Genomic DNA, 16285 nt, shown 5'->3' on the forward strand with positions numbered 1-16285 from the left:
CTGCTTGTAAACTGTGGTGTCTCTGTGCACATGGGGTGCATTTGGATAGCGCTGGGCAGGCCCGCCTGATCTAATAGAAGGGTGTCACTACTAGGCCTGCCTGGATGCTGTGCATCTCCATTGTGTGAACAGCGCCACATACAAGTTTTTATGTGCAGCTATGTGCCAAGCAGCCACCCCCTCCATTAGTTTGGTAGCTGGTGAGTGGCTGCGTCATCGGTTATGCTGCACCTGTGTTTCTATTTTACCACATGGGTCCACTGCATCCTGTTAGTGCATTTGTTTGGAGGCCTAGGCAGGTAAGAACCTCTGCCGTGTTTTGCTGCTGTTTTTTATCCTTTTTTGCAGCAAACATGAGGAATGACAAGAGACAACCCATTTCAAAAGATTCAATTTTGGTTAAAACTATCACATTATGAACATAAAAAAGGCTTCTCCCCTATGTGACGTCTCTGATGTTTATTAACAATTGATTTCCAAGTAAAATATTTCCCACATTAAGAAAATGAAAAATGCTACTCCCCTGTGTGACTGCACTGATGTCTAACAAGCGTCCCTTTCTGGTTAAAACATTTCCCACATTCTGAACAGGAAAAAGGCTTCTCCCCTGTGTGAGTTCTCTGGTGAGTAACCAAATCTGATTTCAGGATAAAACATTTCCCACATTCTGAACAGGAAAAAGGCTTCTCCCCTGTGTGAGTTCTCTGGTGACTAACAAGATGTGATTTCTGTTTAAAACATTTGTTACATTCTGAACATGAAAAAGGCTTCTCCCCTGTGTGAGTTCTTTGGTGCTTAACACAATTTGATTTATTGCTAAAACATTTTCCACATTCTGAACATGAAAAAGGCTTCTCCCCTGTGTGAGTTCTCTGGTGAGTAACAAGCTTTGGTTTCTGTTTAAAACATTTCCCACATTCTGAGCATGAAAAAGGCTCCTCCCCTGTGTGAGTTCTATGGTGTGTAACAAAATCTGATTTACGTGCAAAACATTTCCCACATTCTGAACAGGAAAAAGGCTTCTCCCCTGTGTGAGTTCTTTGGTGAGTAACAAAATGTGATTTATGTGCAAAATATTTCCCACATTCTGAGCAGGAAAAAGGCTTCTCTCCTGTGTGAGTTCTATGGTGTCTAACAAAATGTGATTTACGTGCAAAACATTTCTCACATTCTGAACAAGAAAAAGGCTTCTCACCTGTGTGAGTTCTTTGGTGTCTAACAAAATGTGATTTGTTGTTAAAACATTTCCCACATTCTGAACATGAAAATGACTTCTTTGCTTTAGGAGCAGTTTGTTTTTTAATGCCTCTTTTGTAACTTTGATTTTCCTTAGTAGTCGGTAATGAATCAGAAGAAGGGACCTGTTTCATAGGATCAGATGACAGATCTTTGCTGTAAATGGATAATGATATATCTGGAGTAATGGCATTCACTTCAGTTGTATCTTGCAGGATCTCGAGATCATCAGATTTAAAAATTGAAGATGTCAACTGTCCCTCTGATCTCCTGGTACAGTTATCTGCTAAGATAAAAAAACAATTTTTTTAATTAAAATATCTTTTTATATTTTTGAACAGTTTACTTAAACGGTCAATAAAAATGACAAGCTATGCAAAAAATCTTTACCAAGACAATGACTGTTCACAATCTAATAGAAAACCTTGTTGGATGGACCCGTAGTGCGCGGTGTTCAACTGTTTGTTCATTCTGCCTCCCAAATATTGAATAAAAAGAAATCAATCAATGTTATGTAGGCGAAAATAATACCAATTCTCATCTCACAAAAACAAGTCCCCACTCAGGTCCATCATCTGTCAATGGAAAAACAGAGGTTCCCACACTATGAGTGGCTCAAAGGCTGTTGAAAAGTAACAGTTTTTATAAACCAATCCAGCAAAATCAGCTCTCACTTCTGAGTCTTGCAGTGTGCTCAAACAACATTTAGGATCCCTGTATTTAGCAATATTATAGTGAGAAGAGTCCACATAATTTGCGGGGTGCATTTCCTAATGACAGAAAAACACACAATGGTCACAGAAATAACTTGACTCTGACAAAAGTAATAATAAATAATTTATGAAAATGAGCATATGAAAGTCAGACATTGCTTTCCAACCATACTTCCACAGAATTAAAAAAACAACTGCTGAAATAGACCGGGACAGAAATGATGGAATCCTTAACTTTTTATTTTGCTGCACAACCTTTTGAGGCAATCACTGCAATCAAATGATTCATGTAACTGTCAATGAGACTTCTGCACCTCTCGACAGGTATTTTGGCCCACTCCTCAGGAGCAAACTACTCCAGTTGTCTCCTGTCTGAAGGTTGCCTTTTCCAGACGGCATGCTTCAGATCTTTCCAAAGATGTTCAATAGGATTTAGGTCAGGGCTCATAGAAGGCCACTTCAGAATAGTCCAATGTTTCCTCTTAGCCATTCTTGGGTGTTTTTAGCTGGGTGTTTTGGGTCATTATTCTGTTGCAAGACCCATGACCAGCGACCGAGACTAAGCTTTATGACACTGGGCAGCACATTTCTCTCTAGAATCCCTTGATAGTCTTGAGATTTCATTGTACCCTGCACAGATTCTAGACACCCTGTGCCAGATGCAGCAAAGCAGCCCCAGAACATAACAGAGCCTCCTCCATGTTTCACAGTAGGGACAGTGTTCTTTTCTTAATATGCTTCATTTTTCCATCTGTGAACATAGAGCTGATGTGCATTGCCAAAAAGTTCAATTTTTGTCTCATCTGTCCACAGAGCATTCTCCCAGAAGCTTTGTGGCTTGTCAACATGTAGTTTGGCAAATTCCAGTCTGGCTTTTTTATGATTTTTTTTCAACAATGGTGCCCTCCTTGGTCGTCTCCCATGAAGTCCACTTTGGCTCATACAACGACAGATGGTGCGATCTGACACTGATGTTCCTTGAGCTTGAAGTTCACCTTTAATCTGTTTAGAAGTTTTTCTGGGCTCTTTTGTTACCATTTGTATTATCCGTCTCTTTGATTGCCATCAATTTTCCTCCTGCGGCCACGTCCAGGGAGGTTGGCTACAGTCCCATGGATATTAAATTTCTGAATAATATGTGGTATACTGTAGTCACCAGAACAACAAGCTGCTTGGAGATGGTTTTAAAACTTTTACCTTTAACATATTTGTCTACAATTTTCTTTCTAATATCCTGAGACAACTCTTTCCTTCGCTCCCTCTGGTCCATGTTGATTCTGATACACACCATGTCACCAAACAGCACAGTGAGTATCTGTAGCCCTATATACAGGCCACCAGGGCCAGACTGAGCATTGGGCACTTCTGGCAATTGCCAGAAGGGCCAGTCCCTGTAGTGGGCTGCTCGGTCCGTTCATGCTGGCTCGTCCATTATCAGCGCCGCAATCATGCAGTATTTTGTATTTACCGCCGCGCTGGAGCGGAGGAAGTGGGTGGTCTTCCGTCCAGATCACGAGCTGCAGTGACGCAGTTGAAGCAGGGCCAGGGACATACAGTGCACAGCTCCCCCGGCACTGCCTCTTCAATTGCATCACTGCAGCTCGTGATCTGGATGGAAGACCACTCACTTCCTCCTGTCCAGCACGGCAGCACGGCAGCAGGGCAAGAAAACTTGAACTCTCGCCGCAGAGAGAACCGGAGTTCATTTGTTGTAAGTTGATTTCAGGCAAGCGTCAAAATAAACAAAAGAGTAAATAAAAGCACTGTAGAGCTCATCTGGTGAACTATACCTCCCAGCATGCCTTTGGAGCTTCAGGATATGCTGGTAGTTATAGTTCTCAAAAAGATAATGGTGACATAACATCACCACTTGACATAAGTAGCACTTATGGGGTCTTAAAGGGTACCTGTCTGCTTATGTAGGCTGCCTGATCCATGGGCAACATGTAATGGACACTGGCTGCATGATTTCAGCCACACGTTTCCCCCAAACTTTGCTGCGTTTCATGGGAAAACATACTTTAACCCCTTTAATGACCCGGGGTATTTGCGTTTTCGTTTTTCGCTCCCCTCCTTCCCAGACCCATAACTTTTTTTATTTTTCCGTCAATATGGGGGCTGAGCTGACGTTTTTAGTGATATCATTTTGGTGAAGATACGTTCTTTGGATAGCCCATTATTGCATTTTAATGCAATGTAGCGACGACCAAAAAAACGTAATTCTGGTGTGCTAGCGATCAGGTTTTTTTTTAATTCATAGCGATTCTGAACACGGCGATACCAAATATGTGTAGGTTTGATTTTTTGTATTTTATTTTGAATGGGAGGAAAGGGGGGTGATTTAAACTTTTATATTTCTTTCATATTTTTAAAAACCTTTTTTTAACTTTTGCCATGTTTCAATAGCCTCCATGGGACACTAGAAGCTGGCACAACTCGATCGGCTCTGCTACATAGGAGCGAAACATAGATCGCTCCTATGAAGCTGAATTACTGCATTGCTATGAGCGCCGACTACCGGGTGCGCTCGCAGCAATCTGGCATCAACAACCATAGAGGTCTCAAAGAGACCTCTGGTTGTCATGCCGACGCGCCAACCTGTGTTCACCGGTGCTCGCATTTACGGCCGGATGGTGGGAAACACTTGTTAAATGCCGCTGTCAGAGTTTCACAGCGGAATTTAACTAGTTAATAGGCACGGGTGGATCGCGATTCCACCCGCCCCTATTGCGCAGCACATTTCAGCTGTTCAAAACAGCTGACATGTCCAGGCTTTGATGTGGGCTCACCGCCGGAGCCCGCATCAAAGCAGTTGATCTGACCTCGTACGTACTATTCCGTCCGAGGTCAGAAAGGGGTTAAAGGGAATCTGTCACGAATTTTGGCCAATATAAGTTACGGCCATCACCTTCCAGGACTTATATACAGCATTCTATAATGCTGTACATCTGCCCCCATCCTGACCTGTAACAGAAGAAAAATAAGTTTTAGTATACTCACCTGGGGGCGCGGTCCGCTCCGAGGGGTGTCGCAGGTCCTGGTCCGGTGCCTCCCATCTTCTTACGATGCCGTCCTCCTATTTGCTTCATGTGGATGACGCATCCCTGCATCATCCACACAGGATCCCTTGCCCAGCGCTCCTGCGCAGGTGTACTGATTTGCCCTGTTGAGGGCAGCGTAAAGTAGTGCAGTGCGCAGGCGCCAGGCCTCTCCGACCTTTTCTGCGGCCTGATGAACTGCAGTACTTTACGCTGCCCTCAACAGGGCAAATCAGTACACCTGCACAGGAGCGCAGTGCCCAGGTGACTGTGTGGATGAAGTAGGGACGCGTCATCCACATAAAGCAACAGGAGGTTGGTGATCGTAATAAAATGGGATGCGAAGGACCAGGACCTGCGACATCTCTCAGACCAGACCGCCCTGCTGGTGAGTATAAGTTATTATTCTTCTCTTGCAGGTCGGGTTGGGGGCAGCAATATAGAATGCTGTATATCAGCCCTGAAAGGTGATGGCCGTAACTTATATCGTCCAAAACTGGTGACAGGTTCCCTTTAAAAGTGACAAGGACCAAGCCGCAAGAAAGAATAGTCGGACAGTTAGATCCTCTGTATCTTCTCTCCATTCGCTCCTATTGACTCAAATTTTTTGACAGCAGGAGAGAAGCCAAAGTACCATATATACTCGAGTACAAGCCAATCCGAGTATGAGCCGAGACCCCTAATTTTGGCACAAAAAACTGGTAAAACTTAATGACTCGAGTATAAGCCTAGGGTGGAAAATGCAGCAGCTACCGATAAATGTCAAAATAAAAATAGATAACAATAAAAGTAAAATTAATTGAGACATCAGTAGGTTAAGTGTTTTTGAATATCCATATTGAATCAGGAGCCCCATATAATGCTCCATACAGTTCATGATGGCCCCATAAGATGCTCCATATTAAAATATACCCCATATAATGCTCCATACAGATTGATGGGCCCCATAAAATGCTCCATATAAAATATGCCCCATACAATGCTGCACAAAGGTTAATGATGGCCTCATAAGATGCTCCATAGAATAATATGCCCCATATAATCCTGCTCAAAGGTTAATAATGGCCCCATTATATGCTCCATACAAAAAATATGCCCCATATAATGCTGCTCAAAGTTTAATGATGGCCCCATAAGATGCTCCATATTAAAATATGCCCCATATAATGCTGCATAAAAGGTTAATGATAGCCCCATAAGATGCTCCATGGAATAATATGCCGTATATGCTGCTGCTGTGATAAAAAAAAAAATGACATACTCACCTCTCGTCACTGGGGAAGAGGTGCTGGTGTCCTGAGCAGGCGGGGACACCGGTGCACTGTGGGGGCCAGGTGCCTGTGTCGCTGCTGGCTCATGCCCCCGGCACTTGCAATATTCACCTGTCCCCGTTCCACCGCCGTGCACCGCTGTGTTTTCCGGGTCTCTGCAGTGACTTGTCAGGCAGAGGGGGCGCACTAACCACTTGTCACAGCCAGAGGACGCGGAAGACAGAGCCTGGCGGTGGAACAGGGACAGGTGAATATTGCATGGCTCACCCTCCCCTGTTATACTCACCCCTGCCTGGCGCGGTCTGCATTTACCTGTTTCTCCGATGGTCTTCGGTGTATGCCGGCAGCTTGTTCCTGTGTTCAGCAGTCACATGGTACCGCTCATTAAAGTAATGAATATGTGCTCCATGCCCATTACTTTAATGAGCGGTACCACGTGACCTCCGAACACAGGTAGAGCTGTGGGCTCTGGAGACCATCTGATAAGCAGGGACGTGCAGAGACCGCGCCGGGAGCAGGTGAGTATGAAGTGACAGCCGCCACTCCCCCTCCCCGACCGACCCCCTTGGGACAATGACTCGAGCATAAGCCGAGAGGGGCAGTTTCAGCCTAAAAAAATGGGCTGAAAATCTCGGCTTATACGGTATGTTTTTTCTCTGTGCATTTCAGAGTCAGTCATACATGGCTGAGAGATCGTCAGTGTCAGAAACATCCTGCCCTTGGATCAGGTAGCCTGTATCAGCTGTCAGGTTCACTTTAAGGTTTTCTCAGTGCTGCATTGGGAGGTGAGCAGCGTTGAGGACATCATGTCTACAGGTACCTGACAGGACAGATGCATGATTTACAGTTTTGCTTTGATAACAGAATATCAACCTCTCTCACTTTCCAATCTGGAAGCAAACAGTGCCAGAAAAACCTCTGAACCCATCAAAAAATACAGGATCTCATAAATCCGTGCACACCATAGTTTTTTTTTGCTTATCCCACTGCACAAAAAAAAAGTGATTTAAAAATCAAAAGTACCGCAACTTAGTACCAATAAACACTCCAGCTGGTTTCATTAAAAAAAACACCAGTTAGTGGTGAATTGTGTATTTTATTATATATTCTTTATATAGCGCATTCAGATTCCGCAGCTCTGGGACATTCCGTTTTCACCATCCGTGCATTTTTTTTATCAGCATCCGTGTGCATGTTTTTTCAATCCGCAAGACACATACCACAATATAATGCATTAATCATGAATTACTGATTTGTAAGCTTTACATATGTGCAAAGATAATAGGCCTCCACACGTCCTGGTGTTTCCGGTACTGGAAAACCAGTACAGGTGAGATCCGTGGTCCGTGTCCATGTGCCATCCGTGTATACGTGTGTGCTGACCGAGTATGACATGAAATGCAGAATAGAAATTAAAGAGATAAATAGATGTTTTTTTCTTTTTTTACATATTAAATTAAAAAACGGTGCAGGGTCCCCCTACTTTTTAAAACCAGCACAGATAAACTGGGTGCTTCTATTATCAGGCTGGGACAGTCCAGTGTTATTGGCTGTCCCAACCAAAAATAGGAGACCACAGCTGCCCTAAAATGGGCACATCCATCAGATTCGGCAATTCTGGTGTTTTACCCAGTCATCCCGATGCCTTTGTGCGGTGGCAATCGGGGTAATATATAGGTTTTAGGACAGCTATGATTTGTCAATAATCACATCTGCCATCAAGTCCAAGGGTTAGTAATGGAGAGGTGTCAGTCAGACACTCCCATTACTAACCCTGTAAATAAAAGTCATTAAACACACAGAAAAGTCCTTTATTTTAAAATAAAAACCTAGACAACATCTTTCACCTATTATTTCTCCAAAAAACATCGCCACAGGTCCGTTGTAATCCACATGGGTGTCTCACATCGATCCCCGACGCTGTTACATCCAGAGGCTGTGATGAGCGGTGACATCAGTAAGGTTATCGCAGTTCACAGCTGGCTACTCACACGCTGTCATCTACGGATCACACAGAGGTTACCGTGAGAATCGCCGTCTGTGACCTGTGATAACCTTACTGACGTTACCGCACGTTACTGCTGCTGGTTCTCACACTACTCTGTATGTTCCAGCAGCAGTGATGAGCGGTGACATCAGTAAGGTTACCGCAGTTCACAGCTGCTGCTCACACGCTGTCATCTACGGATCACACAGAGGTTACCGTGAGAATCGCCGGCTGTGACCTGTGATAACCTTAGTGACGTCACCGCTCGTCACTGCCGCTGGTTCTCACACTACTCTGTGTGTCCCAGCAGCCGAGGTGAGCGGCGGTAATGTCACTGATGTCACCGCTCCTCACATCCTCCAGATGCAGCAGAGTTGGGGATCGTTGTGGGACATCAATGTGCGGAGGTGTTTTGGAGAAAATAAATAGGTGCAAGATGGTGTTTTTTTAAAATAAAGTATTTTCTGTGTGTGCTGTAATGATTTTAACTTACAGGTTTAGTAAGGGGAATGTCTGACTAACACTTCTCCATTACTAGCCTCAGGGCTTGATGGCATATGTGACTTTTTATAAAGCGGTCATCAACACCATATATTAACCCGATTGCCAGCACAGCAGGGCATCAGGATGAGCTGGGTAAAGCGCCAGAATAGGCGAATCTAACCTGATGCACCAATTCTGTGGAGGTTGTGGGCTTCTCTTTTTTGGCTCAGGGCAAGCCAATAACCATGGACCGTCCCGGCCTGATAATAGAAGCCCACAGCCGTCTGTTTTATCTGCACTGGGTTTAAAATATAAGGGGCACCCCACGCCGTTTTTTTAATTTAATAATTTATTTAATGCATGCAATTCCCAGGTGCTGACTACAACTGTCATCAATGTTGCTGATCACAGGGAGACCAGGCAAGGATGATGACAGCTGTAGTTAGCACCTGGCGCCTGGGAATAGCGCTAACTGTACTGCTTTTTCCAGCCGCCAAAGCATTTAATTCTGGTATGTGTAATGATTTTTGGGGTTGATGTCAGCTGTGTAATGTAAGCTTCCATCAATCCCTGATGTAAGTAATGGAGAGGTGTCTATCAGACATCCCCAATAATAACCTAGACCTGGCGAGACCCAGTGACAGTGAAGAGCGGAGATGTTAGTAACATTACCGCTCTTCACAGTCACCGAGCTCAGCGCAAGACCCAGAATATCTGATGAGCGGTGACGTTACTGAGTTACTGATGTCACCGCTCTTCAGAGTCACCGAGCTCAGCGCAAGACCCAGAATATCTGATGAGCGGTGACGTTACTGATGTCACCGCTCTTCAGAGTCACCGCTTCTCGTGCTGAGCAGCGGAACCGAGAGAGGCTGTGGGCAAAGGTTGTGGAGCATCAGAATGAGGTCATCCTAATCCCTGGACTACGTTGGATTTGGTGAACTGTGGAGGACCGGCGTGGGATTTTTTTCCTTTTTGAATAAAGTGATGAACAAGAGAATATCTTAAGGAGTGTTTATTTAGCTAAAGTATTTTTTTGTGGTTTTTTTTTTAATTTCCGGGTTAGTAATGGGGGTGTCTGATAGATTCCTCTCCATTACTAAAACCAGAGCTTGATGCCATTTGTGTTTTTGGACAATTCACAGCTGATATCGACATCAGCTACCGTTAACTTGATTGCCACTGCACCAGGGCAATCGGAAAGAGTCAAAGTGAAGCTTTGATTATATGTTATATAGTCGTGCTACACTCACCTCACTTCTTGTAACCTACAAGTGTACAAAGATATTATACAGTCACCACATGACAAGTGGACCTGTGTAACTTCCAATGCCAGGGCTGAATTTTAGTCCCAGTCCGGCCCTGAAATGCTCAAACTGAACAGTCTCCATCAGTAATAAATGAGCAGCTAGTGGTGAAACCTCTCTGGGGTAATTAGTGCACGGGGCTCGGTGACTTCACAATCTAAACTATCGGAAGCTCCAATATTTTCTGTCAGATGAGTTTCAAGAAGAAATATTACACATTTAAAGAGAACTGTGTATAATAGTGCAGAGCGGAGATGTCTTAAAGGGAACCTGTCAGCAGGATTGTGCTCAGTGACTACAGACACTGTCAGGTCGGTGCCGTTATACTGATTACACCGATACCTGGTGATGAAATCCGTCTTGTGGTTGTTGTTTAATCTGCATTTGTAGTTTTCAGTTAATGAGATTCTCGTGCTCTGGGGCGAGGCTTTAGGTGCTGTTCTGATTACATATTCATCTGTATTGGCTTATGACAGGTCGCTGATCCCTCACTGACCTGCCCCCATTTTTACATAATGCATATAATAGTGTTGATATTATTGTTGATAATGCCTATAATATTGTGGCTATTGTGAGGCTTAGAAAAAAAATTACATCCAGCAAAATGACACCGGCGATGGTGGCGCCTGTGCAGTAGCATCTACAGTGGGGCAAAAAAGTATTTAGTCAGTCAGCAATAGTGCAAGTTCCACCACTTAAAAAGATGAGAGGTGTCTGTAATTTACATCATAGGTAGACCTCAACTATGGGAGACAAACTGAGAAAAAAAAATCCAGAAAATCACATTGTCTGTTTTTTTTATCATTTTATTTGCATATTATGGTGGAAAATAAGTATTTGGTCAGAAACAAACAATCAAGATTTCTGGCTCTCACAGACCTGTAACTTCTTCTTTAAGAGTCTCCTCTTTCCTCCACTCATTACCTGTAGTAATGGCACCTGTTTAAACGTGTTATCAGTATAAAAAGACACCTGTGCACACCCTCAAACAGTCTGACTCCAAACTCCACTATGGTGAAGACCAAAGAGCTGTCAAAGGACACCAGAAACAAAATTGTAGCCCTGCACCAGGCTGGGAAGACTGAATCTGTAATAGCCAACCAGCTTGGAGTGAAGAAATCAACAGTGGGAGCAATAATTAGAAAATGGAAGACATACAAGACCACTGATAATCTCCCTCGATCTGGGGCTCCACGCAAAATCCCACCCCGTGGGGTCAGAATGATCACAAGAACGGTGAGCAAAAATCCCAGAACCACGCAGGGGGACCTAGTGAATGAACTGCAGAGAGCTGGGACCAATGTAACAAGGCCTACCATAAGTAACACACTACGCCACCATGGACTCAGATCCTGCAGTGCCAGACGTGTCCCACTGCTAAAGCCAGTACATGTCCGGGCCCGTCTGAAGTTTGCTAGAGAGCATTTGGATGATCCAGAGGAGTTTTGGGAGAATGTCCTATGGTCTGATGAAACCAAACTGGAACGGTTTGGTAGAAACACAACTTGTCGTGTTTGGAGGAAAAAGAATACTGAGTTGCATCCATCAAACACCATACCTACTGTAAAGCATGGTGGTGGAAACATCATGCTTTGGGGCTGTTTCTCTGCAAAGGGGCCAGGGCGACTGATCCGGGTACATGAAAGAATGAATGGGGCCATGTATTGTGAGATTTTGAGTGCAAACCTCCTTCCATCAGCAAGGGCATTGAAGATGAAATGTGGCTGGGTCTTTCAACATGACAATGATCCAAAGCACACCACCAGGGCAACGAAGGAGTGGCTTTGTAAGAAGCATTTCAAGGTCCTGGAGTGGCCTAGCCAGTCTCCAGATCTCAACCCTATAGAAAACCTTTGGAGGGAGTTGAAAGTCCGTGTTGCCAAGCGAAAAGCCAAAAACATCACTGCTCTAGAGGAGATCTGCATGGAGGAATGGGCCAACATACCAACAACAGTGTGTGGCAACCTTGTGAAGACTTACAGAAAACGTTTGACCTCTGTCATTGCCAACAAAGGATATATTACAAAGTACTGAGATGAAATTTTGTTTCTGACCAAATACTTATTTTCCATGATAAAATGCAAATAAAATGATAAAAAAACAGACAATGTGATTTTCTGGATTTTTTTTTCTCAGTTTGTCTCCCATAGTTGAGGTCTACCTATGATGTAAATTACAGACGCCTCTTATCTTTTTAAGTGGTGGAACTTGCACTATTGCTGACTGACTAAATACTTTTTTGCCCCACTGTATAAGTAAGAGATAGATGCTACTGGACAGGAACCGCTGGTGTCATTTTGCTGGATGTAATTTTTTTTCTAAGCCTCACAATAGCCACAATATTATAGGCATTATCAACAATAATATCAACACTATTATATGCATTATGTAAAAATGGGGGCAGGTCAGTGAGGGATCAGCGACCTGTCATAAGCCAATACAGATGAATATGTAATCAGCGCACCACATAAAGCCCCGCCCACAGCCCCACCCGCAGCCCCGCCACAGAGCACGATAATCTTATTAACTGAAAACTCCAAATACAGATTACACAACAGTAAACAAGAGTTGCATTCATCTATGGTGGACCATTGGAGCTACTATGAATCCTGACCAGAAGATTAGAGGAAATAATATTGTTCCCCATGTCAGGAGAGATTGTGCAGTAATCTGAATTTCTTAGGATCAGAAACAATGTAATTTATGAGGTGGAGTGAATCCATGAAACCAGGGCTGAAGCCAACACATCTCCTGCAGGGGGAATAAATGTATATTCCAGCCATCAGCCACGCACAGCTCAGAGATATATCATGGCACCGGTGTGATGGGTTTATGTAGATTATCACAATCCTCCTTGAAGTTAGTCGGTTTTAATACAAATTGAAAAGTCGGGATAAAAGGAAACTCTGTTATTGTGCAGAAATTCACACTTGGCCTCACTGCACATTTAATGTTGTCGATCATAAAAGTGAAGTTTGGACAGAAAGACGGGACCTGGTCTTGTAGGGACCATATGATCACATTCAGCAGCACAGAAGGGAGAGAAGGGAGATTCATCTGATAAGATCTCAGGGTTCTAGGAAGCCAACAGCATCATTACCCTCCGCTTTCTCTTACAGGCCCATCACAATATTTTTCTTCAAGTGATTTTCTATCTTGTCAGCACATTCTACGTACGCTGTCATTTGGCTTTATAGTTCACAGATCTGGGCAGGTAACAGCGTCTCCTAAACCCAGCGGGTAGGTGGATCTACCAGGTTGTAAGTTCTATAGAAAAGGGTTTTCAATTATCAAAGTAATTTGAACAGTTTTGGGTGGAGGAGAATGTTGTGGTCTAGAGGCAAAATGGTGATCATGGTAATACGGCCGGACTACACCACCGATAAAGCAGCCACAGCCGGTGACTGAGAAGAATCTGTGACCTCTCTGCATTTAGTGGTTACTACTCACCTGGGTAGTCATATGTGGGAATCTCCTCTTTACACCGCTCATCCCCCCTCACATATGTCTCTGTAGTATTAATATGGGTCAGATCTTCACCCTGAAACAAATACTGTAAAAGTCACCGACAGATGGAGAAGTCACATCTATGATCAGCTCTAATCCTGCCATCTCCACCGCTCTCATTACATAAGTATAAAACATATAATACTGGTGGATAAAACAAGACTGAGCACAAGACCTTCACCGGCGTCTACACATCATAGGGGAGATCTCCTGACACCTTCTCTCCATCTACCTGATGGTCCTGAGGAGCATTGGGATCTTCTTGGTTACAGTCCTGTGGAAGAAGAGGACGGGGACATCTCTCTGGTATTGTCCTCTTACTGGATAGATCTGGAGGAAACACATACAGGGAGTGAATTCATTCTTTACATACAGATGATTATAGGCCGTGTGTATTTAGTCCTGTCTATTACCTGGAGATGTGAGGGGCTGGGGAACCTCCATTATGACGTTCTTGTACAGATCTCTGTGTCCTTCTAAATACTCCCACTCCTCCATGGAGAAATAGACAGCGACATCCTGACACCTTATAGGAACCTGACACATACAATGATACCGTCATCCCCCGATCCCTTCATAGTGTTACTGTATAATGTCCCAGCATTCCCAGCAGTGTCACCTCTCCAGTCAGCAGCTCAATCATCTTGTAGATGAGTTCTAGGATCTTCTGGTCATTGATGTCCTCATGGATCAGGGGGTGAGGTGGAGGCCCCGTGATTGGGCTCAGGGGTCTTCCCCATCCCTCAGACACAGGGTCCTGACAGCGATCACTAGAGGTCTTCTTCACCACTGTGTAATCCTGGTAATGGAGAGACACATTAATAAATCTCACTACAGACATTTCCAGAGTCCTCACCTCTCCAGTTCTGTCTATCTGTTATTCCCATAGATAAGAATGATGTCATGTGACGTCATCAGAATCTCTCACCTCTCCAGTAAGCCGGAAGAGGATCTCTAGGGTGAGGTGTAATATCCTCTCCGCCATCTTGTCTCTGTCCATATCCATGTTTGATGGGTAAATCAGGAAAATTTTCTTCTGTAGAAGATCTTCACTGAGAGGATCCGATATTGTAGAGACCAGAATGAGAAGATGAGCCGATGTAACATCAGAAGAATCCTGAAAAATTAGGAGGAAAAGGGAGTACTTAGGTTAAAAAGAGTATTTTATTGTGAAAATTTAATAAAGTGTAACACACAGTAAAAATTACAACAGGATGACACGAAATATCATGAGTGCCATATACCCCACGTAGCTGCCAGTATCACATAAATCAGGAAGACATGCCATAATGAAAGTGCTATTATAGAGCAATAGTGTGGTCTCATTGAATAAATTGTACCATAGCACTTCCCTGCAGCCAGCACCAAACAAAATGAGTAGCACTAAAGAAAAAAAAAAATGAAGTGCTGACCCAAAGTAACCATATACCGTACTCGTCAAAGCAAATACTGTAGCTGTAAATGGCGCTTACCAGCAGCTAACACCAGAATGGGGTGGATGGCACCAGAGGAATCCAACAGAGCCCCCAACGTACGTTTCGCTTGTTTGTTTGTTGCTTTCTCAAGGGGATAACTCTTACTTACACAAGGACCTTTTTATCCCATTGGTGACTCATCTAACGCCGATCACATGATGTGTCTCGGCCAATAGTATTGGTATCTTGGCGCAGGTGCCCTGCACTCCGCAGGCCCTACAGCGGCCGCCGGCATCAGGCACAATCTCGCATGCAGGAAAGCATGTTTGAGAGACTGGGAAGATGCCGCAGCAGACGAGGAGCCGCTGGATAGACAGGGCACATGCGCGCCACCAAATACTCCCCTCAGAAGTTACCACAGGACAGCCCCATATCAATAATTAAATTAATCATACCATAATATCAGACAACACTATTTCCATAAAAATACAGCACATGATAATTAATCCAAAAGTAAATGCGAGTGCAAAATCTTCCGATTGATGCAAAGGGTTGGATCCACATTCAATGGCATATTAAATTCTTCCAATGGGTCAAGCGGCACAGCTGGAGTCGTCTGCAAATGGGCATAAGAAGGTCCAAGCACGGAGAGACCTTGATGACACAGGTTACTGATATTATAAAGGCAAGATCCCCAAAGGCAGAACAGATTTGGCGCCAAGCAAAGGAAAGGGGTGCGGGGAAGAATCTGAGGTACCAGCTCATGGTAAAGTGCCCGAGGCAGCTGGGTGTGGGGCAGAACCCTGCTTACAGGGCATAATGGGGGCATTACACTGTGTGGGGCCAAGAAAGGGGCCCTGTACTAGGAGAACAATCCGCTCCCTCACTTCCTGTCCTCCATAGTTGGCTCGTATGTATCTATTACAGGAAACAGAACAACAACGTTATGATTCTTATAAAGAGTCTCCGTGCAGAAGGGGTTAATGTCCCCGCGCTCAGTAATGGGGAATCTCCACATACCTCCACCTGCAGAGCCGCACTCCACATATATGGCTGCGATGTGCGCACAGGACCTGTGATGAGGTCACAGGAGGGAGGAGTCAGGGGTCACGTGATTCGCAGTGAAGACGCTACATGGAGACTTCTCCTCAGTCAGTGACATTTCCGCCATTATTCGCCCTCACTACTGGCACAATTACCTCGCGCCGCCTTTTCTACACAATGTTATGTGTGGAATGTAACGTGTGATTTCTCTGGAGACAAATAGACCCCACACATGAGGGGATTATTACCAGTTACCGGACGTCTAGTATATGGCGGCATATGAT

General features: G+C 44.3%; 1 protein-coding gene across 2 annotated transcripts; it reads right to left on the reverse strand.

Annotated features, from left to right (window-relative positions):
* Positions 1–375: 375 nt before the first annotated feature.
* On the reverse strand, positions 376–16031 carry LOC138662873 (zinc finger protein 773-like). 2 transcript variants are annotated; one of them, XM_069748864.1, is made up of 7 exons: positions 15978–16031; positions 14471–14659; positions 14162–14341; positions 13956–14079; positions 13775–13872; positions 13486–13576; positions 376–1519 (listed from the first exon to the last, which is right to left on the reverse strand). In XM_069748864.1, exons 1-7 carry the CDS (start codon positions 16002–16004, stop codon positions 516–518), a joined length of 1713 nt encoding a protein of 570 aa, XP_069604965.1. In that variant the 5' UTR covers positions 16005–16031; the 3' UTR covers positions 376–515. The 2 variants fall into 2 exon arrangements, with proteins under 2 accessions (XP_069604965.1, XP_069604964.1); XM_069748863.1 differs by having other exon boundaries at positions 376–1522; positions 15978–16028.
* Positions 16032–16285: the final 254 nt, after the last annotated feature.

Source organism: Ranitomeya imitator, chromosome 2, assembly GCF_032444005.1.
Source record: "Ranitomeya imitator isolate aRanImi1 chromosome 2, aRanImi1.pri, whole genome shotgun sequence".
Taxonomy (NCBI): domain Eukaryota; kingdom Metazoa; phylum Chordata; class Amphibia; order Anura; family Dendrobatidae; genus Ranitomeya; species Ranitomeya imitator.